At 37.0% G+C, this 25,944-nt stretch overlaps 1 protein-coding gene across 2 annotated transcripts; it reads right to left on the bottom strand.

The window, feature by feature from the left end:
• Window positions 1–5,671: 5,671 nt before the first annotated feature.
• On the bottom strand, window positions 5,672–25,636 carry EXO1 (exonuclease 1). Of its 2 annotated transcripts, none has more exons than XM_075495982.1 (14): window positions 25,404–25,636; window positions 24,800–24,973; window positions 22,487–22,606; window positions 21,441–21,564; window positions 20,518–20,655; window positions 20,064–20,276; window positions 18,129–18,316; window positions 17,170–17,266; window positions 16,342–16,558; window positions 15,053–15,308; window positions 13,306–13,789; window positions 12,693–12,794; window positions 8,367–8,560; window positions 5,672–6,476 (listed from the first exon to the last, which is right to left on the bottom strand). In XM_075495982.1, exons 2-14 carry the CDS (start codon window positions 24,958–24,960, stop codon window positions 6,335–6,337), a joined length of 2,436 nt encoding a protein of 811 aa, XP_075352097.1. In that variant the 5' UTR covers window positions 24,961–24,973; window positions 25,404–25,636; the 3' UTR covers window positions 5,672–6,334. The 2 variants fall into 2 exon arrangements, with proteins under 2 accessions (XP_075352097.1, XP_075352098.1); XM_075495983.1 differs by having other exon boundaries at window positions 25,576–25,636.
• Between the last annotated feature and the right edge of the window lie 308 nt (window positions 25,637–25,944).

Here is a 25,944-nt window from a genome sequence, read left to right as displayed (position 1 = left end):
AGAAACATTAAAATAAACTTTAATTTAAAGAAACTTTAAAATAAACAAGCAGTTTATTTTAAAGAAACAAATACTAACCAATTAAAACAAACAAACAAAAAAACCCCATGAAATTTTGTAAATCTAAGCCACATTTCTTTCCCTTGCTACTATGGAGGTACTGACACCTTCTGGCAGTGAGTGAGGTGGCCAGACAAGAGCTTCTGATCCACTTCCAGCTCTAAAGAACTGCCAAAAATAAAACTCACTTGGCTTCGAAGTGGTAAACTCTACTGTATTTCCAGAAGCTCTCTCACTCAGAGTTTAATACTGAGTTCTGCTGAGTACTAACAGAAATCATTAATGAGGAAAGATAATAATCATTTCAGAGAAACCAATAATATAATTAAAGCCAGTTAGTATGAGCTTAGAAGAAATACACTTAGTCACTCCCTTGATGTTTTTCTAAAATGAGGTAACTAACAGATAAAGCGTTTCTATCATTTGAGCACTTGTGCTATTACAAGTGTTGCAGTGATTTCTTCTTCACTGAAAGTACTTAAACTGGATGTTTTCTAAAAACAAACTCCGGTGCTCTCTGAGATACTGGATTTGAAACAAGTTAAACAAAATCCTAAATTCCTGTTTGAGACAGGCTGCAGAGTAGTTTATATTAACTCCTATTGTTTTTGAAGTAATGTAAAGAATAAAACTTCTAATCTTCCCAAACTCAGTCTTGTCTGTCTTATTGGTACACTCTCTAAGTACATCAAACGTTTAGAGTGCCTTGCTCCAGGTCATATGTACATTTGTAACACTAAACACAGTTACTTTGAAGCCATTAAAGAATCCTTCCCAAAACAGGACCTCACACAGGTACATGCCATGTTCCAAATCCGGAATTTTACATCTGTTAAAAGTAAGATTTTTGCCTGGAGCACAGGAATCTGTGGAGAATGAGAGCTATTGGAACAGAAACTAATCCTTCACACAAGGCAAGTCTCCCTGGCAAGCATTTTATCCTACTGACCTAATGTTTCCTACAGTCTCCTATACAAAGGAAGAATATGTGTAGTCCCACTTTCCACAGAGAAGAACTGGAGATCAACAGTACTCTCGGATGGTACATTTTGGGATGCATAAGCTGAACTCAGCAATAAAACAAGGAAGAAGGTCCTACTCCAACTGGGGCAGTAACTCACGTCATTCACCACAGAACATTATTCTTCAGTCTAAAGTGAGGGTGAAAATTTAGTTTTAAGAAGTGATCACAGATGATCAAAAAATCATAATAGAAGTAATTTAGATGCAGCATATACATAAAGCATCAGATTTTAAATAGATGTAATGGTATATTTTATTGTATTACATAAGCTATGCAGGGCACAGTAGAGGTGTCCCAATCTGTTTCTTACAGACATCATTAATTGTACCTCAAATTAATTTAATTTATGTTCTTGTAAAATCTGACAAAATTCACTTGACAAAATATGCATTCTGCAGACACAAAGAGGATGTAAACAGTTTTAAATACATGCCTTAAGCACGGAACTCCTCAGTCTCTACTAGAATATTCTTGAATTGAGGAAACTGTTATATAGGATTTGTAATATTAAGAAAAATACCTACTTAATACCTCTCCTGCAGTAGTGCCAGAGGAATCCCCCCTATACTTAATACTTGCTGTGCAAACACATCAGGAGAGGCAACCCTTTCTCAAGTCTATCTTTCATTCAAAGTCAATATTACCATATCAGCCAAAAAGAATCATCTTAAACCTTGAATACTTCTGAAAAGTTACTTTTCTACCTGAGCTTGAAGGAGACAAGTTTTAAAAGTCTATAGAGATATGCATAGATATGCATGCACATTGCTCCACCACAGTTACCTTCTGCTGCAAGTATTCTCCACCTCTTCTGATTTCCAATACCCCCTCAAATCCTGTTCTCTAGAATGGTTGTCTTGTTATTAACTCTCCCTGCTGTTTTTCCTTTTTATGCTAAATTCTGTTATACCATTTTTCCTCACCTCTTCCCTGTCACCTTTAAGTTTTCATCATCTAGTACAACTTTCTATTGTGTGCAGAATTTATTCTATTTCTGGCACAGTGCAGACACATAGTCTCTGTAGAGTCATAGTCTCTCTGCTGTCTTGTATTCCCTACCTGCTCTATTCTATATATTCAAAAGGCTCTATGCCATATGGGCTATCCTGTGGATATGGAAGCTGGTGTGACTTACCAAATACCACCAAAAAAGTAGATAAAGGCCTCATCAGACCCAGTGCCTCACCATCTAAAACCCTTTCTAATATTCTTGATATGATTTGGTTTTGCCATCCATAGTTCCTAAGATACATCATCTGTATTTTACAACAGAGAGGCTTGAAGCCTGTATTTGTGATGGTTGTTCTTTAAGGGTACTTAAATCTATGTACTCCAGCGAGAGATGGTAATTCAACAGTAGCTCATCCTATAACTGTATAGTGCTTTTGAGCTAACAAATTCAGGAATTGTTTTTAGTCTTGCCTTTTCTTCCCCACACCTTCTCTCTCCTGCCCTCTTGCTATCAGCTTAAAGCTCTTCCTGACTCTGCGCTTGAAACTACATTGCCTGGTTTCTGCATTACCTACCCAGCTGGCATACATATTCAGACACCCTGTCATTTCACTGCCAAACCCAAAGATATGTAATAACACAAGAAAGACATAGGAGCAACAAGCATATTCATTTCTAGACTGTTAACAACCAAATCCTGGGTTGCTGCAGACAGATTCAGGTCTGTTATCAGTATAAAATGACCTCTACTGTTCAGAAAGGGATTCCCCCCTTTGTCTCCCCTCCTACATTGACAATTTTAATTTGGTACCATATCATTCCTAGACCAAGATGTTGTTGAAACAATCAGCTGGTAGTTACTCTTTGATGCAAGTAGTAAGAGGAAAGAATTGTCTCTTGGCTTCACCACCTCAGAATTGTAACCGTTTTTGTTACCACAAAATTAACAGACACTAATTGATACATAAAATCTGAATACTGTGAGCTTCTAGTACTTCATAAAGTAACAGTGTGTCAATAAGATACAAAAAATGCCACAGTATTGCAAATTCTATTAAAATACTATTATTTAAATGTAACAACTGTTTTCACAATCTGTTTGCAAAGCCCTATGGTCTTTCAATATTCTTCAGTCCTATAAAAATGTCGTTAACTACTGTATTGATTCATGAGAGAGAACATGTGGTTAGTACCAACTGTTGGAATTAGAACAAAAATATTTAAGCAGAAAGACTCGGTTGAATTTGGACAAGTCATTTACCTACAGTTTCAAAACCATTACTCGATTTGGCTGATCAGACTCTTCTATCACTTCTCTGTGATACTGAATATTTGCAGTTCATATGACCATTCTGCTGAAGGAATGGCTAGTCAGCACTTTCAACAGTGAAATATGATTAGACCCCCATTAGTAAATTTAGTTTTTCCAGGCCAGGTTCACCCTTTTAATAGGATATAGCAATGCCATCCACTTTGTAAGAATATTTTGAAGTTCCGCTGATAAAATTAGAGAATATTTGTTACAGAAACTAAAAAAGTGAAGAGAATATTAGATTAAAAAGCAAGCAACACACAAAGACATATGCCTCCAAGTTGCCATCTGCTTTCATTCCTTCCTACTCATTTCTTGTTTTCCAGCTACCCTCATATCCTCCAACTTTCAAATGCCTGCTTTTAAAAACAGCCAAATTCTCCCTCCTTCTCTCCAAGTTTTTTTTTCTTTCTTATTTTTACTTTTCATTGGGGCATGTTCTATTTTATCTCCCCCCACTCCCCTTCCCACCCCCCCCCAACCTGGAACAATTTCTCCTATTTTGATACTGAATAATTTTTACTATGGAATATTACCCTACCTACAGTAAATTTTAACGTAGGAATAAAGTCTTGCACAAATTCATTTGCATATATGTTATCATATCTTGCATAAAACAAACACCAACCCAAGAACTCCACGCTTAACTATAAAACTTACATACTATTATATGCTTACATGTATTATATACTTACATGTAATGTAATATTACTGTACTCTATTAGTACTCTACTCTATTAGCTGCTTTCTGAAAATAATCCCCTATAATGTGAAGTCAGAATCCAAGACCTCCAAAGCACAAACCAGAAATTATACAGGAGTAGTTTTAAGAAATCTACTTTAAGACCATACAATGTAATACAATCAAGAAGCACTTTTGCATGAGCAATTCCCCCAATACCTACCATTGAAATAGCACTCCAGCAAGTTATTACATGCCCTACACCTTTTAAGGCATCATCAATTATATTTTTAGTCTCCTGTCATACAGGAGTATACAGGAAAAAAAAACAGGGCACCCATTTGTGACAAAATAGTGTCAGTATGGATGTATGTATAACATTTGCTTTATTTCCTCTGATTCTGTCTTCAAAGAAGCTAGAGTAAAACAAGTGATGGTATTTTCAATAAATGAACTACAAGAACAGGTAAGGCAGTATTTGCAGGCAACAGAATTAAAAGAGGCAGTACTGCTTTCACACATGTAGCTTGCATGTAAGATGTCCTATACTCCCTTAAAATTACCTGTCCTTGAAAATACAAACATGAGTAGTTTGTCTCTTCTGATGATCCACTAAAGCAGGAACAAGTGGCTCTTTGACTGAAGAGGCAGGCAACAGGCAAGGATGGACTGTACAAAGTAACCTTTCAACTCCCACACTGATAAATAAGCAATGGAGGAAAACAAATTATTTTTGTTTTCCCTTCAAAAATTCATTCTGTCATTATTAATATATTTGTAGCAACACATAAAAATTCATTCTAGGCAATAGTTCTATGACTGGAAACACAGAAATATTTATCCCTGGCCTTTATTTGTCACATCATACCAGAGATAAAAATTCTCATTGAAGATCAATGTTAAAAACCCTTCTTTTCAGGAGTAGGGATTTTCTAATGGTGCACACATGAGAGGAAGCCTGTCCTAGAGCATCATTGCTTCAACTCCGTATATCCCATACCTTCAACACAAATGTTGAAATAAGAGGACTGCTCCCACAAATGTACACATAACCTACTCTTGTAAGCAGCTTCTTTGTAATTTAATGCAGCCGGTCACCTTAGTTTCATAGATGCAAATTCCTTTAAAGACGGGGGAAAAAAAAAAAAAAAAAAAGTACATTGCATTAAAAAAAGACCTGCCTCTCATAGGTCAACTTCAAACTTTAAACTTTGGCAAAAAGCTCAAAGATGGGGAAAAGTATTCCTCTCGGGAACTGAAAGGATACATTTCACAGGTTAAGACATCCTTTTGTACCTTTATCTGCAGCAGAAAGAGATGCTATCCTTTCCTAAAAAAAGGAAAAAAAGTTTAGACATATCTTTACATTGACTCAAATCTTGATTTTAAAGGTAGAAATCTGAAATCCCATCATATTATTTCACGATAATTCAGTCATGCAAAGCAAGGACCCTAGTCTCCTGGATCTCCCTTTAGTTGATCAGCTGTTGAATTCTGAAGCTTGGTTTGTTGCGAGGACAATGCCCTTTTGTAACCCTTAGCTCTGAGGACTGATATTTTGTGTATCTGTTGTTGGATAAGACTACAAACATGGAAAGAGCAGGTAAAACAGGAGGAACAAGAGCAGGTAAAACAGGAGGAACACACTATTTCTTCGGAGATCATTCTATTAATGTGAGAATTTGGGGAACAAATATTTGTGATATTCCTTTCTGCAGTCCCCAGGTTATTCCCACCAATAACATGATTGTATCAAACACAAAGCTAACTGTTGAGAGAGCAGATCTTACCTTACAGGGAAAAGAAATAGTTATCAGAGTGCTGGAAGTATATTGAAGGCTGTTATGAGCCCTGAACAGGAGTTTTACTCCCATCTTAAGAGTCAGATTAAGCTCAAGAGAAAAGAAGGAAGAGACAAAAGAATGATCAACTATTAAAAATTAAGACACAAACTTGTTCTGCTGCTGTTGTGCAAAGGCAAAGCCATAGCTGTTGTAGAAACTTGGATTGCATATGCAACCTTCATGAACTGCCCAGGGGCGGCTGAAAAAGGTTTGGACGAAAGTTTAGCATGGGACTTTGAATAAGAGAACACAGGCACCTGAAGGATTTTATTCCAGTCAGTACAGAACTGTACTTTTTTGTACTGTTCTGATTCACACTTTTATAAAAAAAGATGACAAATCACTAGTCAGACTAAAATATATAGTTGGTTTTCAAAGCATCTTTTCTATATTGATGAAATATCCAGAAGGTAAATTTTGACAATGATTAAAAATGCATCCTATTGTGCATAGCATACAGTTCATTGGAATATAGCTCTCTGAACATGACTACATTCCAGATGATTAAAGATTTCTTCTTCTGTTTCTGGAGTGAGCTGTATATTATCTTTGATTGGAGACAATGGATCTGACTTTTTACAAGAAGGGAGTTTTTCATAGTCTCTGCACAAAAAAACAAAGACAAAACAAAACCCAAGGATGTTATTACATGTTTCTAAACACAGGCCTGTAAGAACATATGGATTAAAACAAAGCAAGACCCCTCACATAACTACCCGCTCATCTCTGAATAAGCCCAAAATAAACATTTGTGATGGAAAGTTTTAATTTCAATTTCACTATAACTGAACAACTTCACTGAAAGTGATTTAAACTGTTCCACTTATCCTGTGACAGAATGATAGCTATTAGCTTTATATCAGAAAGACTGTATGTACCCTATCCTACTCTGGGTTGTACATGCTTCCTTAACATTTAAGTCTTCTGAATAACTGTAGTTTCATATATATCCCGTGAGTCTTGACATTAGGACAGAACAGATTAGTGTCCCACATGATTTATTTGCCATCAGACAATATAATTCTTAAGACATAAGGCTAATTTAGAACCATTTTAAAAATCTGAAAAAACAATAAACAGATACTCAGAGCTAAGTAAGTCCTGGCAGTGAGAAAAACTTTTTTGTGAAATAAATTAAGAAAAGAATCCCCTAAAAGCTAATAAACAAGTACTTTATGTACACAGAAGTAAGTAATATACACAAAGATATATATCCCCAGTATATACCCAGAAGTTACAGACCAACCAAAACTGGATGGATAAAATGTGGATGTTTGGAGCTAAGTCTTGCAACCATCAGCAGAGAAAAAGGAACAGTGTCATCTAAGCTCACTCTGTTCTATCTGCCTGTATTCTAATAAATCAATATATATCAATTTTCTCCCTGTGAACAACCCTGGTCAGACGTTCCCAATTAGAAGTCAAGCAATACATACACAAACGCTTTCACTTACTCTTTGAAACTGTCATTCTTAACCCGCATCAAGAGGATAATAAAAAGTAAGATTTCCAAAAATGTTAATACTGCAAGTTATATTTTTTTAAACAGAAATCAGTTGTATGTTTATAATAGCCTACCATAAGGCCCAAACTTACTAAAATATATTCATCTGACTTAACACATGCTCACAAGTCTCACATTTACTACTTAGTGCAAAGAGAATACTTTTGTCCTACTCACATTTGGTTTCAGGTTAATGAGAATAATAATTTTATTTAAATAAGACTTATTTATTCAATGTTGAGATTGCAACTTGGAACTGGGAAAGCTTTGCCACCAGGAGCTTTTACCTGAGTGCATGGAAATAGTGTAAGTTAGAATACCTACACTTTGTCTGGTTTTTTTTGTTTGTTTGTTTTTTTTTTTTTTAATCATCGTTGTCCTTCAAGTTCAAACCTTGAAGATATTTGCAGAAACTTCAAGTTAACCAAGTCATCTGCACAAGGGACAACAATAGCATTTTATAATGTGCAAAAGTGTCTCTTGTAACCAGACACTTCAGCTAACAGAAATATTCCATCAATTCACCATCATCTTGAAAGCATAACAGTTCTGACAATCAGCCATCTCAAAATGTGAGAGGCACATGAAGTTAAATAGAAACAACCTTGTATTCAATTAAGTTTGGCAATTTTCATGCAGCTCTCTCATTTAGACTAAGAAATGCCTTTTGGTATTTGATGTCAAACAATTGTAATAATTTTCATATAAATTATGTTAAACTAAAAGCACTACTTCAATACATGAATTTTAGCTGAGAGTTCTTCCTGGTTAGAAAGAAAAAAGTAATTAGAAGAGCTTATTTACCACAAATCATACTTCATGGTTATATCAAACTTAGGAAATTAAAAATTGTATGTAGAAAATATCTATCTTAAGCTATTATCTTTATTGAATTGTCTGGAGGAGATGCGTAGAGTCTACTTTGAAATTTGTTTATTTGGGAAACAAAAAGTATGCAGGGTGTTAAGTAAAGAGTTAAAGCAACTCACCTTTTAAATTGGAAGTTCTTCCGGAGTTCACTAATGGTGGCTTGCAGTCCCAGCTTATTTTCAGCATCACAGTGATTTCTCTTCTGCACAGGTGACAGTTTCCTGCTTAATCCGCTTACTTTAGCTGGTATTAATGGCTTGAGCTTTGTTACAATACGCGACCCTATACAACTGGATTTATGTAAACCAGGAACCTGTGAGATTTTAATATTACAGAACAAATGGTTAAAATGACAACCTGTAAGCAACAGATATTATGCTGCAAAGCTTATAATAAAAAATAAACTGCTTTACATTGTGTTACATTGTGTACTGAATTGCCGTAACAAGGTTTAGATAGCTTCTATAATCTAAAAAGTGGCATCTCAAACACAGTAGACATAATGCAGCTGTAAGAACTGGCAAACCAGTTTCCATAGGTCTTTGTATTCCAAGACATTGCAAATACACATTTCTTTTGAATGCAGTTTTTAAAGCCTATTCAATATTTATTTTCTCATCTGTTTATATGAGAGCACAACAAAAACTCTTCAATGCCAGCTTTCAGAATTTTAAAGAGAAGCTACTCTCTGGTATCACTCTGTGATACCTATCACTCCATTTTTCATGAAATCTAAGCAGGGCACAGATATCAGTATGATTACCCCAAGGATCATTAGACCTCTAGTTGGACCTTATTATCCAGTTTCTGTACCTGGAACTCAAAACAGATGTGCTTGGCCAGAATATCTCTCTCAAATGCAACCAGTCTTAAGTTTGAACACATCAATTGAAAGAAAAATACATGGCTTCATTATATAATTTATTCTAGCTATTCACCACCCCTATTATTAAAAAAACATGTGCTTAATTTTCAATTCACTTATGTTTCCAAGCACTGAATCTGTTTTTTTCATACTTACAAGTACATGAAACTCATTTTGACATGACCCAATTCCTACAATTGTGAAATATAAGTCACACTGACTGTCATATTCTCATCCCCAACCACAATCTCTTACATTACTGTCTTTTTTCTGGGTTCAATATCAGGCTAACTGGCTGATAGCTACTCAGACTGCTGCTATCATGCTTTCTAACACTCATATAACACTGTTGATCATTTTTGCCTTCTCCAACTTCATGCACAAGAAGTAATGAGTTTATTTTAACAACAGAAGAGACACACACTAGAGCCTGATCTGCAGGATTTTTTTCTGTAAGTAGCTTACCACATTTCATAAACTCAAAGTTATACCTATTGCTATCTGTTTAATCACTCTCTTCCCATTTGCACTGCATGTGCATAATCACACATGTAATGTACTTTTAGGCAAAGTTAAAACTCTTTGCCAAATAAGTTCACAAGTGGCAAAAGGCCACAAATGGCTTATTCATATTTTCCATCATTTTCTTATGTCTTACATATGCTTATCGTTTTCCCCGATTTTTTGAGAAGTAGCCATTTGGAAGCACTAGAATGTTTTACTGTTTGAGCCATTCTGCCACTTCATTGTAGAATATTAACTACTCGCACTTACCAGCTTCTAAGTGATCACTCACTTCTAGCCTGCTATTTTAGCTTTTGTCTGTCATTATGAGGACCAAAACATAATTATAAAAATACAATACCTGCAGAAGAGATGGTGACTGTCTACAGTTCTAAGAAGTTCTTATTTTACATTTGGCTACATAAGATCAGTTTAGGACACCTAGGTTGCAAATAATGCTTGTATTTCCCATTTGGATAATGTTAAGAATAAAGCATTTCGCTCTATATGAATCATCTTTTCTGTTTTACTGGATCATATTTAGAAGATAGCCCAGCTCTGCCTACTTCAGGTGATTCACTTAACTAATGCAAATAGTTCTTCCCCATCCAAGTACTTGCTATTGATCACCTAACTTTTTTTTTTTCTTAAAATAAAAGATGTTGGCAGCCTTTTCTTCAAAGAGAACTCATACCTGCTTTCTTTCCAAAACAACATTGCATTTTGTCATCCCCCACCACACACACTTGTTATATAGTTTTTTACTGAAATGACATTGTTTCTACCTGAATAGACTAAGCAGATCTTGGAATCCCCAAAAAAATTTGGAAAAAAAAAATTTTAAAGTGTAGGCTAAAAATTGGAACAAGAATACTAGGAAGAATAAAAATAAAATCCTACAACTCCCTGCTTTATAGTACTTTGCTGTTTATCTATCACCTCAGCCATTTTGCAACACGTGTGAAGTCACCCATAATCCTACATTTCTTTGTGGTACTGAATTACATCAGAATTACAACTTAAGTAACCCAAAAGTAGGCAAAGCTGCATGTCAAACACCTACTAAGAAACTTAAAACCAGAGTAGATTGCTCTTTTCCCTTGTCAATATTAGCCTCTTTGCTGAACTCATAGCAATTGTGGAAAATAATTAGCAGTAAAAACCACAGCTGGAATACCATCACAGAAAAAACTACAAGGTCCTAGAGATCACTATCTTGTAGGCAACTGTTAGAGAAAAGCTTCTATTAGTTTGATATTAGAATTGACTATCTAGGCACTTCACATTTTGGACTAGAACCATGATAAGAGTCGACAACTTCCCCAGATTGCCTCCCCCAATTATTAAATTTCTCTACACATCAGCTATGTTATGTCAGCTTAGCAAAATCAGAATAATTTATGTTTTAAGTGATTGACTGCTTCTTCCCTAAATGTGGAACTCATTATTCCCTTCAGTGTCTTTTACTGTACTTAACACCAGCAAAGATTTCCCTTGTTTTACACTTGCAGTAAGCAATCCTAAGGGGAAACTGAGCCAGAAATAGTGCTCCTTATCTCTGCCTCCCCCCTCTTCAATTCTGGCTACTTCTGGCAATGGTCTCACTGGTGCTACAACTCACACAAGCCTGAGAGTCTGGGTGGGCCCGAGTTCCAATATGATTGACCTTTTGGTTGTTGTTGTCAAGTTAGTCCTCAGCCAGGTCAGTTTTCTGGTCCAACTCATTCTAAGTATTATTACCAGCACATACAAGGTAGCAGAGGGAATGCATGGCCAAGGAAATAAGTGGGGAAAGTCCTCCTACTAGCTGCTTGCTTTAAGCTAACCCTACTCTCCTCACGGATTCTCAGCAGATTTCTATTGTCTGAAGAGTTCCAAGCATCCTGAAAATTTGTTTATATATGATGCTTATATTACCTCAGTACTTCCATAATGTGTATTCCCCAGTATTTGTATATTCATTCTCCCAATATACCCTTAAGGTGAGCAAAACATTAAGCAAAGCACATTAAATACATTCTTAAAAACAAAGTAATAAAATTCTGAATCCCAGGATGATTTCATTTCATTGCTCAGTCTTGTTGAGGAGAAGTGGGCAAAATGTTAGTCTAATGAAAAAGCATCAATTCTTGTAATCAGGCATTCAATAATAAACATGTAAATTCCAGCTTAAGACAGAAGTTACTAACAATAACCACAAGATGTCACTATTATACAAAACACACAATATCCTTGTTTGGCAGAGAGAAGCTTGTGATTTTTAGTCTGTCTACAAGAAAGAAGTTAGTAGGGGTGTACATGAAAGGATGAAAGCATCTTCCTTTGACTTATGAATCTTTCGGCCAATTCTAATGACAATGCCCAAGGAGTTAGAGCACTTTTAGCTGTTAAGGTCTTAGAAGTTTTGAAAACTAGACTAATGGGTAAAGGTCTTAGAAATGTAACAAAGACAAGGGACGTAAGTTTATTCTTAGACATCCAAGAAACCGCACAGAAGTCAAATTACAGGTGCCCAGCCAATAGGAAAAGTAACTGAAATGCAGGCCCTCAAGGAAAATTGACTGTCCTTCCATACTGATTCAACATGGCTTTTAACTAAAACAATTAAACAAGAAAGTTTGACTATAAATTTCAAAATCTGGAAAGGTTTAACATGTTTTTTCTACTCAAAGAGGAAGGAGACTGCTAAACTAGCAGATTTATCAAGACAAGCAATGAAATGAGGTTGTATCTTGTGACTGTATCTGGATTATGAACATGACTGCAATTTGCATCGTAAAACCTGTGTATTTAGCATGCCTGAGGAAAATTAAGAAGTGATTTTTTGCCTTAGCTTGGCTTCTTATTTTATACCAAAGTGTTTAAAATCCCCAAACAAGTTGCAACTGTGATATCAATCATAGATGGCCTAGTTATAGTTCATCTCAGCTCTGATATAGATGAACAAGGATATAGCTTTCTCTTGCCAACATGTGCATTGCTTAAGATTCTTTCATTAAGTGTTCTAGAATGAACTAGTAGAAAGCAAAAACTGATTTTCAGAGTTTAGTAGAGCTCATATTAAAAGAATTCTTACCTTGGTCTTTATGATTGTATTTTTTCTGTCACTTTGAAAGGCAGAAAATACTGGAGTCCGAGTACATTGATCATCAGCCAGTTTTGAATTGGAGTCAGATTCCTTCATCAAGAGAAAATTCATTTGGTTTTAAAACAGGTTGGGGTTTATTGGCAGGTTTTTTTGTTTGTGGGGTTCCCCCCCCCCAATGTATATTTTTATATCTACACATATATACTTTATAAGGCATAATGTTTTCAGTAATTCTAAGAACTTATGCAAAAACCTGGGCTTATTTTCAACAAGCAACACTACGGTGACACACATGCTTTCTGAAAGGACTTCTTCAGGGACTAACAAAATCAGAGAACAAGAGCTAGCCTACCGCATTTTTTAAATGACCCATGGTAGTGATAGCAGTGGAAAGACTGAAGACAGACTAAAACCAGAGAACAGACTTGATTTAAGCTAGTAAGTCAATCCATTCTACACAACTATGTTAAGCATTGACAAGTTTTGTTAGCACAAGCTACGTAACCTGCAGGGTGTCATTCTGAAGAGAAGACTTTGCTGCCTAATTTCTCTTATAATTTAAAGTCAAAGCAAATGCTGAAACAATATCTAGTTTTCTTACTTCTGCATCTGAACTGTTGTTAGACACTTGCAGTATTTCTGAAGACTCCAAACTGCATTCTGATGGCTCACAAGACCTTTGAGACTGTGATGACTGTTCCAGTTCTGTTAAGGGGGAGGATTCTTCCTCCAACTTGCCACACACTGCCCCACTCTCCGTTTGTATGCCATTAATCTGATCTTCCTGGGATACCACACAGTTGCTTCTCTGTTGGTAAAACTGCTGTGAAAATACAGTATGAGATGGACCAGGATTTCCTGAATTATTTACGAGGCTGCTAAACCACCGGAAGCAATTTTTCTGCTTTTCTGCAGGAGGTGTAAAGATAACCCTTGTTGATTTTTCAGTTTCTGAAGACTGAGAAACATCTTCTGCTACATATTTTACTTCCTGTTTCAGGCAACCCCGCTCAGCATCTTGAGTTAGATCACTGTCATCCTTCTTTGCTCTACCATCAAACATAATTGCATCATTGCAGAAAAACCTAAAAAAGTAAAAAAAAAAAAAAAGGTGAAGGCAAGGGAGAAGAAAGTTATTGCAAATGAGTATGTCATCTACAAAATCCTATAGTTTTCCCTATCCATCAATTTTATTTTTTAAGCGCACTTGCAGACACAAATTATTTTGACAATGGGCAAAGTCTTAGTCCCTCAGGGAGGCATTTAACAGATAACAGTAAAAAAAGAGGAAAAAAAGCATCTGTAAGTATGTCATTCATTGACTGAAACACTAATAAGGTTCTTCATCTGAAAGAGAGAAGCATCTAGGGTTCCTACAAAATTTAAGAATATATTCATTAATTATCATAAAGCTGAACAGTAGTGAAACACTTCAGCACCTTCTTACCAAGGAAACTAGAACCTAACTAGTTCTTTTCCATGCTATAGCAGCAGCTCCGAAGAGTAAGTACAAGTCAGAGCTTTTTAAGAAACTCAGCATTGCTTTAGAGAAGAACCTACCATCACTGACAACTCATAATTTTTGATGCAACGTAACAAAACTTTCAGCTCAGGAAGGTGTGCATTAAAGCTAAAGAACATCAGTATTAAGACTGTTCTGTAAAATTACACTGCTAAAAAATATTCAAATTATTTAAGATAAAAATTACACAATGACACACAATTGTGATAATGCTTTGTAAAACCAATTCAAGTAGCTGTGGCCAAATGCGACCAAAACACCCATAACACACAGCCAATTAAAAAAACTTAACAAGCCCAAAGTCCCGCTTCTCAAAGTGCTGTGCGGAGATCAGGAACATCAACTGAATGGGATGGGATACGAATAGGTATTTGTCATACAGTATGGCCAGGTTTGGCTTTACTGAAACAAACAAAAAACCCTGTCAACATAAGACAATATATTCACTAACTACTTACATATTTGGCACAAAGCAGCTACTTTTTTTTTTTTTTGAGATAAGTCATATGACCTTTACCTGAAAAAGAAATATGGCCAAGTTCTAATTAATTTTGATACCCAGAGGCTAGACTGTATTGAATAGACTCACAGTCTTCATTTCTGCAGTAAAAAATTGACATTGTTTATCTATCTCTTATCTCACAGAGAGATAGCATGCCTAGCACAAAGGGTTCTCTATCTCAGCTCAGGACTACAGGTGCATTAATACAGTTGCATAAAAAAGTCTGAGGTAGCATTTTTCATATTTTCAGTATTCAGGTTATTTCAGCAACCAGAACCACAAATAGTATTTTGCTGCTTACTAAAACATGTGATGCAAGCATACCTGCTTCTTGTTCCTGGAACAATTACAGCATCCTTCTCTTTGTTTTTCCTTTGTAGAAAGGAAGCAAATTTATTTCTAACTCTGGGCAGGGAGTTAGAACTTTCTTGAGTGACAGAATTCCCTGAAGAATCAAGGCTTTGTATTGCTGAGACACTCTTTTGTGCTTGACCATCATGATCATTCTCCTTCTTGAATTTTTTTGCTCTTGAAAATGAATATTGGTTCAACAGATCTCCATCTGAGATTTCTTCTAAATCTAAAGACAATTTAAGCATCACTGTAGAAGCATGTTCTAGAATTAACCAGTTATGAGAGAATTGAACATTACATATTTACTCTCACAGGCTTAAAAATATTAGTAAGGTCTGGTAGGAACATTCTTGACATTACAGTTTAGAAGTCTTTAACACAGCTGTTTTCTAGTACATAGTCTTAAAAACAACTTTCTATGGAAAGGTAGATGGAGCAAAGGCAGAACAGCTGAAGTGAGACATGTTTGTTTGGAGTTTGTTGGTTTTTTGGGGTTTTTTTTGTTTGGTTTTTTTAAACACTTGAAAGCAAAACTAAATTTGACTTAAAGGCAGGTTGCTTAACTACAAATTTTGATAAATCAGGGAGCAGGAAATATCAGGGGTAACTAAGGCAAAAAAAAGGAGCTCTAGTAGTGTAATCAGAAAATAAAGGAAGCAGAGGAAGAGAAACTACTTAACATTATCAGATAAAGCACAACGGGAACAAAGAAGTGCCCCTTTATTACAAGTGCACGGTTTATTTCAGCACATATAACAGGGAGTGTAGAAGACAAGATAGCACAGATTTACTAGAGAAAGTTGGAGTAAGGAATATCTATACAGGGGATACAGGCAGCACAGTGTTAGAAGAGTACAGAAAACGTTCTTTAAATTTTCTGTCTGGCCAAATATCAACTCTAGGAAAAATAGGCTATTTTAATTTCTTCACAAGCCATTATAAGATGGAAATTAAAACAAAAATATCTAAACATAGAACAGATGTTATTAAACATAACCTAAAATTGAAAACAAAGTTTTATAGCAAATTAAAGAAAGTTAAAATCAAGTGCTGCTGAAAGTTTGCTGCCACCTTTAATCATTACGTAGGCTTTAATATTATGGCTCGTTAGTCTTGCAGCTTTTTGAAAACAGAATACAGACAATAAAAGTTAAGAGTTAGGCCTCTAAAATCTCATGCCATCAACTCCAAGATAAAAATCTTTTCTTTCCCCACAGCCTTCTACTGTTATTTATATACTTATTTTAATAAAAACATACCACTCCTTGGTCTTTTTGCCAAGAGCTCTTTGCCTGGAAGTTTTAGCCCTTTAACACTAATTATCTTCTCGATGCCTTTGGTTGGTTGTTTCTCTAGTAAATGCATTTTATGAGGAACAGTATCTGCATTATGGCCAAGCTTGTAGTCTCTGCTCCAAATGCTATTTACATGATTAACATGTCTGTCATTCCAGCCACAACTTCTCTGCTGCACGGGCTACAAAAAAAAAAAAATTAAAAAACAAGACATAGGTTTATAATTTTGCCTTCTACATTTGATTTCCTGATTTAGCATCTAAGGACATTTTGACATTTGCATAACAACTAGTGACATACTCTACACAAACGTTTTATTTTTTGTTCCCATGTTTCTCATGCTTTTCATACAAATTCTTTTCCTTTTGTGCTGCCATAATTTCTTCATTCCAATATGGTGCAATTGACTAACTGCTCATCTCAGACAAAATTAAAAGTTTAAATTTCATTTTTATTCAGAAAACCTAATTTGGGAGAATACTTTCCTCGTAGTTATACACTTGGAAGAAACCCAAATCCGAGAATTTTGTTTTTAAATCAGTTACTTCTGTCAATAGTATTAAGGACTTATCAAAAAAGTCTGAAAGTGAAACAAACATTAAAGTCAAATGCATGAAAAGATTCTACCTGCACAAAGAATGAGAAATATGAGTGTGGGACCATGCAGTTTCTGTAATGGCAGAATAGCTTTCACTGCCAAGTCAGTTGCAGATAACATTCAATCATATTTTTCCATGAATGTTCAGACTCACATCAAAATCTTAATCTATAACTTCAGAACAAAGATTTTACCTGTGCAGTGTCAGGGTTATAATTGTCAATTTGTTCCATTGTATCGATATCAATGTTGCCGATGGCAATTTGAAAAGCAGTAGCATCACCAAAATGTCTGTTCCCATCATATTAAAGGAAAATATCTGAATATTACATTAAATTTCAAGAACTGTAGCATGACAGTTAGACTAGCCGTTTCCCATTTTTGTGCTAAAAAGCATTGCTAGAATATTAAACAAAAGCATTAATACTACTACTCATGGCTCAATCTGATCCAACAGCAATTGTAATAGATCTGCAGTGCTTGGCAAATCACTGAAGTCAAAAGGAAAACCTTCAACCATCAGCAGGAAAGTTACCATCTTTCTCCTTCCTAATTTCTGGAAATGCCAGAGATTAGGTGGCTTAAAGAACATACAAAGCTAGTTACTACTTCAACAGTCCACTCTCTTTCTTCATTTTCCTAATCTTCCATGCTGAAATTTATGCTGCACAAATGTAGCAAAATGCTACTTATTCTATAGGAAGACATATCTGGTAAAACAGGAAATACTTAGATTAGGGTATGAGTTTAACTTGGATTGCAAGAATTAAACTGGCAGAGATTATAACACATTTAACAGGCAGAAATTAAAGACAGTCATAAAGTGACTCAAACAGTTTAAATAACCTCTATTTAACAAGTTGTTTTCCAGAAAGAAAAAAAAAAAGTTCAATAACTTCTGCCTAAAATGATATGTCAATGATAGGTCACTCAGTTACCCCCTGCACTTTTTTTTAATTAATTAAAATCAGAGCAAAAGAGAAAAGAAGAAAAAAAACCCAACAACTTTCTAAGATTGCAGAAAAGCCAGGCTTTAGTCAACAGCAGAGATGCAATGAAAAATATAACTACACCACAGATGCAATGAAAAGTGTAAGACACCCCATCTGTTCACCCTTATTTCCCCACTTTGTTGTTTCAACACAAAGGATACCGCCCTGCATAAATTAGTGTTTCTGGATCAATATCATCCCCATATGCATTCAGAGGAACTAATTTTCTGTTGACAGGATCAAAAACTAACTGATAAAGGAATGTATTATTGGCTCGTGTAAAACCCTGTATGTATTCTTCTGGTACTGTTATATTCATCTTCAAGTACTGCCCCATTTTCTTAATAACCTGTCAAAAAAAAGAAAAATTGCTTAACTCTTTCATTTAAACAGGTTACACAAAAGGTTAAATACATTTCAATTAAGTATCTTTGCTTGTAATTAAATGTAGAATGTGAATCTGCGAAACAGATTCAACAGGGGAAGGAAAAATGAAGTTTCGTACATTATTTTCCCACTCTGAAGTTGTTTACAATCACATAACACAATTCAACTCTTTATAAACACTTCTTGTCCAATAAATAAATACAAAATCTGAATAGAAATACAGAGCATTTCTTTAAGGTATATTTGTTAAAACTAGTGTATATAAAATTTTATCATTCATATTATCAGAACACATAAGCAATACATGGGTGTTTTTAGGACAGAAAAAAGCAAAACTAATCGGATTCCCCCCCCCCCCCATTACTCATCACAAAAGCCTACATATTGATCTGGTAGCTCCTCCTATATATTGTTACTGCACCACTCCAAAAGAAGTTCCTAATAATTCATTGACCTCTACATTTTCCAGTTTCACAGAAGGCAGATTATGTTCTTTTGAAGATCAAGTTTATCATACTGCTAGAGGCAAGAGCTTCTCCTCCTCTCCAAATAAAACATCAGCGGCGTTTTGGCCATGCATCCTAAATATAGGCAAATTTACTCATCTCATTAAGTAGTAAGAGTTTGAATAGGCACTGTTGGACTACTTTATATCTTTTGACTCACTCGTGACCTTCCAACACTGTTGGAAAATAGCAGTGATGAATCACATGACAAATTTCTAAGTGAAAAGTTTTTCAAATGATTAAATCCTGACATTTTGCTCAAAAAAGAGATATATTAAAGGAAATCATGATTTGTATGGGAAAAGTTCAAAGTTCCCTTTTTACTTCCACAAAAGCCAACCAAACCAGTTGCTTTGGTGCCTACTTTACACAATACAAAACATTTTAAAACTAAAAATCATAGTTCTTTGTGTACAGCCTGTGAGAGAAAAAAAAAAACTAAAGCATGCAAGTAATTTAAGAAAGAAGATAATACAGTAAGTTATTTAGACTGCATATTTAAATGCTTTTCTGGATTAGATTTACCTGCCACCAGGACAGCCACATAAGGTATTTTTGTATTAGCTCTTAAAAACCTCTCTTCTCCCTTACTATCTACACAGAAGTTACTCCCACTCTCTTAGCCTCTGTATTTCTTAATACTAGATTTGTTTTCATTTCGTATATCGGATAAGATAAAAAAACCTACCTTTTTTTTGTTTTGCACCATACCAAACTTTTCTTTCATAAATTTCTGTGTCCATATGTATGTAATTAAATGCAAAAAGGGAATCAAATAATATTCCAAATCCCTCCCCCTCCCCCCCGCCCCAGAAAAAAGTGTACTTATGCAAAAGTAACAGCATCCAATTAGCAGTTCTAATAACTAACCTGCAAAAACAGAAGAAAGAGCAGGTCATGAGGGGAAAAAAATCCAGAACCTGACAAAAAATTAAGTCTCTCCTCAAATAGAATATGCCCTTGAAGGATTAGAACAATTCTTTAAGTTTACTTCCATGTATTTCATTAAATATATAATAGCATCAACACTTGAGTAAGTTTAGCTCAGCATCTTTCTAAAGCACAGGTAAAAAATACTTCTTTTAGCATTTTCCTCAAAATGGAAGAAGTCAAGAACCCCTCATATTTTCAATTAAGTGTTAATTTCATATATACTGATATAGGCTCCCAAAAAGCTAACACACAAAGTGAAACCAAGTTTACCTTTATAATATCTGGATTGTTGGCTAATTTTAGTAACTTGCACGCTTTAGCTAACCCAATTCCATGAATTGACGAGAGGTAGTCACAACCAGAAAGAATACACATGTAGCGGAATTTCTCTTCTGTAAATACATTTCCAAGCTGCTTGCAGTTTCCTAGTCGAGCTTGATCTATCTCTAGTCCATTTCCAAACTTGTCAATTTTCAGAAACACCTGGAAATTAAAAAACAATTATTAAGAAATTAAGAATTATTATTAACAATAATTTTCACCCATATAAGCTAGTTTGTTGCACTTGGTGGAAACAACAGAGGCCAAGTGCTATTCTCATCTCTTCTGTTTCCTCCATTTACTGTAGAAGAGTAAATCCATACATCAAACACATTTGGCAACTTCAAACTCTGCTTTTAAGATATCAGCAAGAGGTAAAGGCTATTAGTATTTTCTTCCATACCTTTTTACATCCAAAAGCTAAAAGATCAGAGTCTTCTGTAATTATAGCTTGAACCATGCCAGTCTTATTAAGATAAGCCAACTGAGCATCAGCTTCATAAGGAGCAACAATACAATCGACTCCCCGGGCTCGCGCAGCCTGTACATAAACAAGAAGCATACAAGTACTTTGCATCAATTTTCAGTAATTACCTTAAGACACCTGAAAGCATAAGAACCTCTACCCTAAAAAACTGAAACTGTGATCTTTTTAATCACACACCCATCCCTCCATTAGAGCCTGATATTTCACATTCAGAACTCAAGTTTCAAGCAGTTTAGACCTACATAGACTAGTTTACAAAAACAACCTTTCCTGTGTTGGCCTGTAACACTATGCTCACTGCATCTGACCACAGGTACCAGCTTCAAACTCATGCAAGTTATATTCTGGACAAAGGAAAACAGCACTAGAACAGAGGTAATACTATTTTGATAAAGATCCTATGACTGCAGTGGAAGGATAGCAAAAAGCTACTAGAAAGGTTTTTAAGCAGCCAAAATTTTTTCTGTAGTCTATTCTCAGGAACTAGCAGAGGGGAAAAATATATAAAAAAAAATTGTGCTTAGTTTTTGTGCGGCAAAAGTAAAACTGTTGGTGTTATCAAAGTCAGTTCATAGCAGTAAGAAGAGATGTATTTCAATTGACACATCATCATTATTTATACAACTGGGCATAATAAACTTGAAGTAAAGTTAAAGTTTGTTAACTGTGCCTAACATGATCCAGTGTATGCAGGACAATTAGAGGCTATGAAGGGGCGAATATTTTTCTTGTCTACTTAGAAGAGGTAGTGATGTAGCCATACAAAAGCAGAGTAAGACATGCTACCTGCTACTGACAGTTTTTAAAAAACGTACGCATCAACAGCATTGACAACTTACTTTAATAACTTCATGAGCCATAACATGGGTAACATTTACACTGCGCCCAAAACATTCCCTAGCTTCTGACAGTCTCCCTTCCTGCAACAATTGTTTCCCCTTCAGAAGACTGGCTTGGCGCTTCCTGAAAGATAAACAAAAATATCCACCAATCTCAGATTATTTTTCACTTAAAAGAACAAGTAGCAGAAAGGACTAGAGAGACAGGTAGGAAAGGGGGACAAAAAAATTGTTTTGCATATGAACACTTACCAAATCTGTTCTACTGCATAATTTTTTAAAACATAAGAATAACTAAGTCATTGTATTTACGAGGACGATTAGATTGGCATGTTGAAATGTATAATGTTTTCTCAGAAAACAGTTGACAACTCAGGAACTGAAATCAGCAGTGTAAGAGAGATGCACCCACTCTCAGGTTGCAGTAAAATAGATTTAATGGAATTTGGGAGTATCTGACATTAGATACTTATTGGTTTAGAGGACAGAAGGCATCATTTACTTCATTTCAAATACCGGAAGTTGTTCGCTCCACACTGAAGGAAGCATGTGTCCCATGAGAATTTATAAATAAAAACCACTAGTGAAAAATTCTCACCGCTTCCGTGAAAATTTGCACCCCCATTACATAGGGACCTGAATCCAAACCTGAAACAAGTTTATCTGATTATTCATAGAGAAAGATGAGGAAGGTGGTGTTATTTTTAAATAAAATTATATCGGGAAGAAATATTTTTGTCCAGAGATCACAAAGGAGGATAAACTAAAAGCCTTTAATACATTACAGGAACTAATGCTCAGAGGTTTACTTCCTTCCTCTATAAAAGTGCTTTCATTTATGAAGTGCATTTCTATTTTTGGAATAAAACCTCTAAGAAGAGGTTTGTATGATTTTTAAATGTAAATTAAATGAAATAACACTACATTGCAGGAAAGTTTACCAGAGATTACTACCTAGCTGAAGTTTGAGGTTTTTCAACTTTGAAAATGAATTGTAGTCTTAAACATACTGCTTTCCTTGCAAATCAATACAGTTCAGTACTTACTCTCGCCGGGCCTTTTCCACTTCCTTCTTAGAAGGTAGGGTGCATCCATCAAATACCAAAATTGGTTTAATTCCAAATGACAGCAGCATATCAACAAGTTTCATACAGAAAGCTACATAACTGTATCAACAATAACAAAAGTAAGAAAAGAAAGAAACTTAATTGTTAAGCACAAGCCTATTGCATATTTTCTGTTTGCAGGAAAGGAGAACTGTAAGTTTAGGACTAACTATTGTTCAAGGATCTTAACGGGCCATATATTTTCCCAGCATCACAAAAAGAGTAAGAACACTTGAATACTGTTTTTTTCACAAGAGCAATGCTCTACCTCCCAACTCAGAGCTGGACTGACTGCTCCCTACTCCTACACAAAGTGAAATAAGAACTCAAGGAAAATTCATTTGATTTTGCTACATTAGGATTCAACACTGCCAAACACTTTACAAGTTAAAACATGGGTCATCTTTCTATTTTCAGCAACTCAGTTCCTAATGGCCAGGGAAACAGCAGGCAGACAAGCACAGCACATTATCTTTCCCTGAAGCCTTGTGAAAGGCAGATTAAATGCACTTTTGTAGATTTGGAGGAGTGATGAGGTATTAAACCTCTCGTTGTGGAACTATCCCGTCTTCTCTCCAGATGGTGGATACATGCTATGGACAGACATGCAAACATGTCTTCCCATACTAAAAATACAGGCACAGTACTGAAAATATTCCAAAAGACAGGAGTTCCCCAAACTGTACTAACAGTGGAGAATGTGTATGGACCAGGAGGTAATCCTCCACTGCCTTCCAAGCCCGTCCCTTAGTAAAATATTTGTAGGGAATTCCAGACTTTACATATTCCCTTGGACCTCTGATCTCCTTACCTGTCATTTCTACAGATCTGTATGAGATGATTTCATCAGCAGCACAGAACTAAAATCTAATAGCTGCTGTAAACACTAAGTGCATGACAATGATGCTCAATTAAAAAAAATTTCAAGTTTTTTTTTTCTTTCAAGGACACTGTTTAAAACAGCAAGAGCAACCTTTCCAGCTGGGTGCAGGGAGGGGAGGGAGAGTGGGACTTAGCAGCACTTAGAATCTAAGGATATGAGCACTGAAGAAACTGGGTTTAGAGCTACAAAACATAAACCAAAGAATAACTATGATTTTTTAAAGACAGGAGCGAATAGGATTGTAGCTATGTAATACCTCAATTCAGATGAATTTTAAAGTGTGAAAGGACTCTCTACACTATAGTTAAAGTGCCAGTCTAAGATCAGCAATCATATGTGTGTGGAAACAAGATTTGTTCATAAAATAGTCACGTAGTTAAATTCAACCATTCCAAAGTCTCCTGTGACTATTAATGTTTCTCCTGTCAGTCAATTTCTTTCTCAACTGAAGTGTTCGATTCTCAGGACTCTGAGGGATCTCCACTACCTTCAAAGGCAGAGAGCAGGGCTGGATGAAACTCTACAGTTCTTCATATCAACAGAAGCAGGAGGTAAAGATTTGAACCCATTTGCAAACCACCAACTCTTTCTTGCTTCCAATCACACATTTAATCAAAATTTCATAAGTGAAGTTTGATCTAGACTAATCAGGGTAGCTTTATTTCTGAAAAGATAAAGATTACCTTCATTTAAAACTATATTCAATCTAAAACAAGAGTTCAACCCAGTTTTCCAGAGATGGGTAAGAACTTATGGAAATCTGATCTAAGCTCCAAAGCTGAACTTGAAATACGACCATTTCTGTTCGTTTCCTTCCTTAGAAATATAACTGTGTAAGTGAAAAATCCATGTTACATTAGAAAAGCTACTCTTACCAAAAATATAGTATGTTAAGCAAGAAAACTTATACCTTATTCTGAGCACAACACACCTTTCAAAATTCTTCAGTACCATTACAACTTTTGTCACAGCAGTGTTTACAAACTATTATTTTGTACAAATAAGGTTCCTGAAAATAATACTAAATTTGAAACGTATGAATTGCATCTACAGAAACTCATCAGAGATATGAGATTATAATTGAGAGCGAGACATGCTGGAAAAAGCTCACCTAACCATTGGTGTTTTAATAGAAAATATTTCAGAGAGCTTTCTCCCCCAATATATACTTCAGTATTTATTTTGCACAGTTGGAAAGCTATTTACTTATAGCCAACATTTCATTTTCCAAAAAGTACAACTGAGACCGAGAATTCAGAAGCAACACTAAGAAGTGAAACTGCTTTAACTTAGTTTTTAGCTCAAGAAATGTTAAGCTAACAAAACTTTCATTTGTAAGAGAGCCGAGACGAAATGCAAGACAGACTTACAGATCTGTTGGCTCTCCTCGGGCCAGCTTTTCAGCACAAGCATAAGCGCCTTTGTGCAGCCAACAGTAGGTGTCCACAGCTACCGTCTGCCCTTTGTATTTCTTCACGTGGGTAGGTTCAGCAGCCTCCTTGATAAACTGGAGTAGGCCCTGAATCCCCATGATGTTGCTTAAACTACAGTCGGGAAAATGAAAAGCGTGAGCACAAGGCTGAGTCTGGATCTTTGCACAAGGAAGGTCGGGTCAGGCTGCAGACAGGGTACTGGGCTGAACCAGAGACACGCGAAGCTCCTGCGAGTGCCACCACGCACCCTGCGCTGCAGAAGCTCCTTTCCGCCGCCCGAAGAGATGCAAAACCTTGAAGCCAGCGGTACGCGCAGCCCGCGGGGCCGGGGCTCCCCGCCGCAGGCGGGCCCGCAGGCAGCTGGGGGCAGCAGGCCCCGCGCACGCCCCCCGACAGACAGCGGGGTCGGGAGGCGGCACAAGGGGCGCCAGGCGCGGCCCCCTCCCCCCGCTTCGGTCAGGGGCTCAGGGCGACGCCCCCCGCGCCGACCCTCACGGCCTCCCTCCGAGCGGCACGCACGTACCGACACCGGGAACCGTACCTGTCCGGGGGCGAGAGGGTCTACGGCAGCTCTGCCGGCTCGGGGCCGCCTCGCCCATGGCGCCGCTGGCGCCTCTGCCTCCGCGCGGGCCGCCACTGCCCGGGGAGGGGGTAAGAGAGAGGGGCCGGGGGAACACGGCCGCCAACCGCCGCGGAGCGCCGCGCGCCAGTACCTCGCTGGGGGAGGAAGGGCAGGCCCGCGCGCCGGCCGGCCCCCGCCGACTCCGCTCTGCTCGGCTCCGCTCGGCTCCGCTCGGCTCCGCTCGGCTCCGCTCCGCTCCGCTCGGCCGTGGCGCGCGGCAGCTGCTCACAGCTTTCAAGCAGCGCGCGCTCAGGGCACTGGCCCCGCCCCGGGAGGGGGGACTACAAGTCCCAGCATGCTCCGCGCGGGGGAGGGCGGGCGGAGCAGCCGTTAGGGCGCGAGCTCCACCCTCGTGAGGCGACGCGGCCCGGCCCGGCCTTTGGGGTCGCCGTGGCCACGGGGGAGCAGAGCGTTTGGCTTGCCGGCCAGACTGACTCTGAGCTCCTGGTCGTCTCGTGAA

Source organism: Mycteria americana, chromosome 3 (genome assembly GCF_035582795.1).
Source record: "Mycteria americana isolate JAX WOST 10 ecotype Jacksonville Zoo and Gardens chromosome 3, USCA_MyAme_1.0, whole genome shotgun sequence".
Taxonomy (NCBI): domain Eukaryota; kingdom Metazoa; phylum Chordata; class Aves; order Ciconiiformes; family Ciconiidae; genus Mycteria; species Mycteria americana.
This window is presented reverse-complemented; position numbering and strand designations above follow the sequence as displayed.

Bases quoted from the DNA above. Each gene is read 5' to 3' on its own strand.
- EXO1 (XM_075495982.1), bottom strand. From the start codon at position 24,960: ATGGGGATTCAGGGCCTACTCCAGTTTATCAAGGAGGCTGCTGAACCT. The intron at 17,267-18,128 runs GTATCCTTTGTG...TGATGGGAACAG, and splicing joins ACACTAATTTATGCAGGGCG to ACATTTTGGTGATGCTACTG. The intron at 12,795-13,305 runs GTAAGAAAACTA...CTCTTGATGAAG, and splicing joins ACAACAGTTCAGATGCAGAA to GAATCTGACTCCAATTCAAA.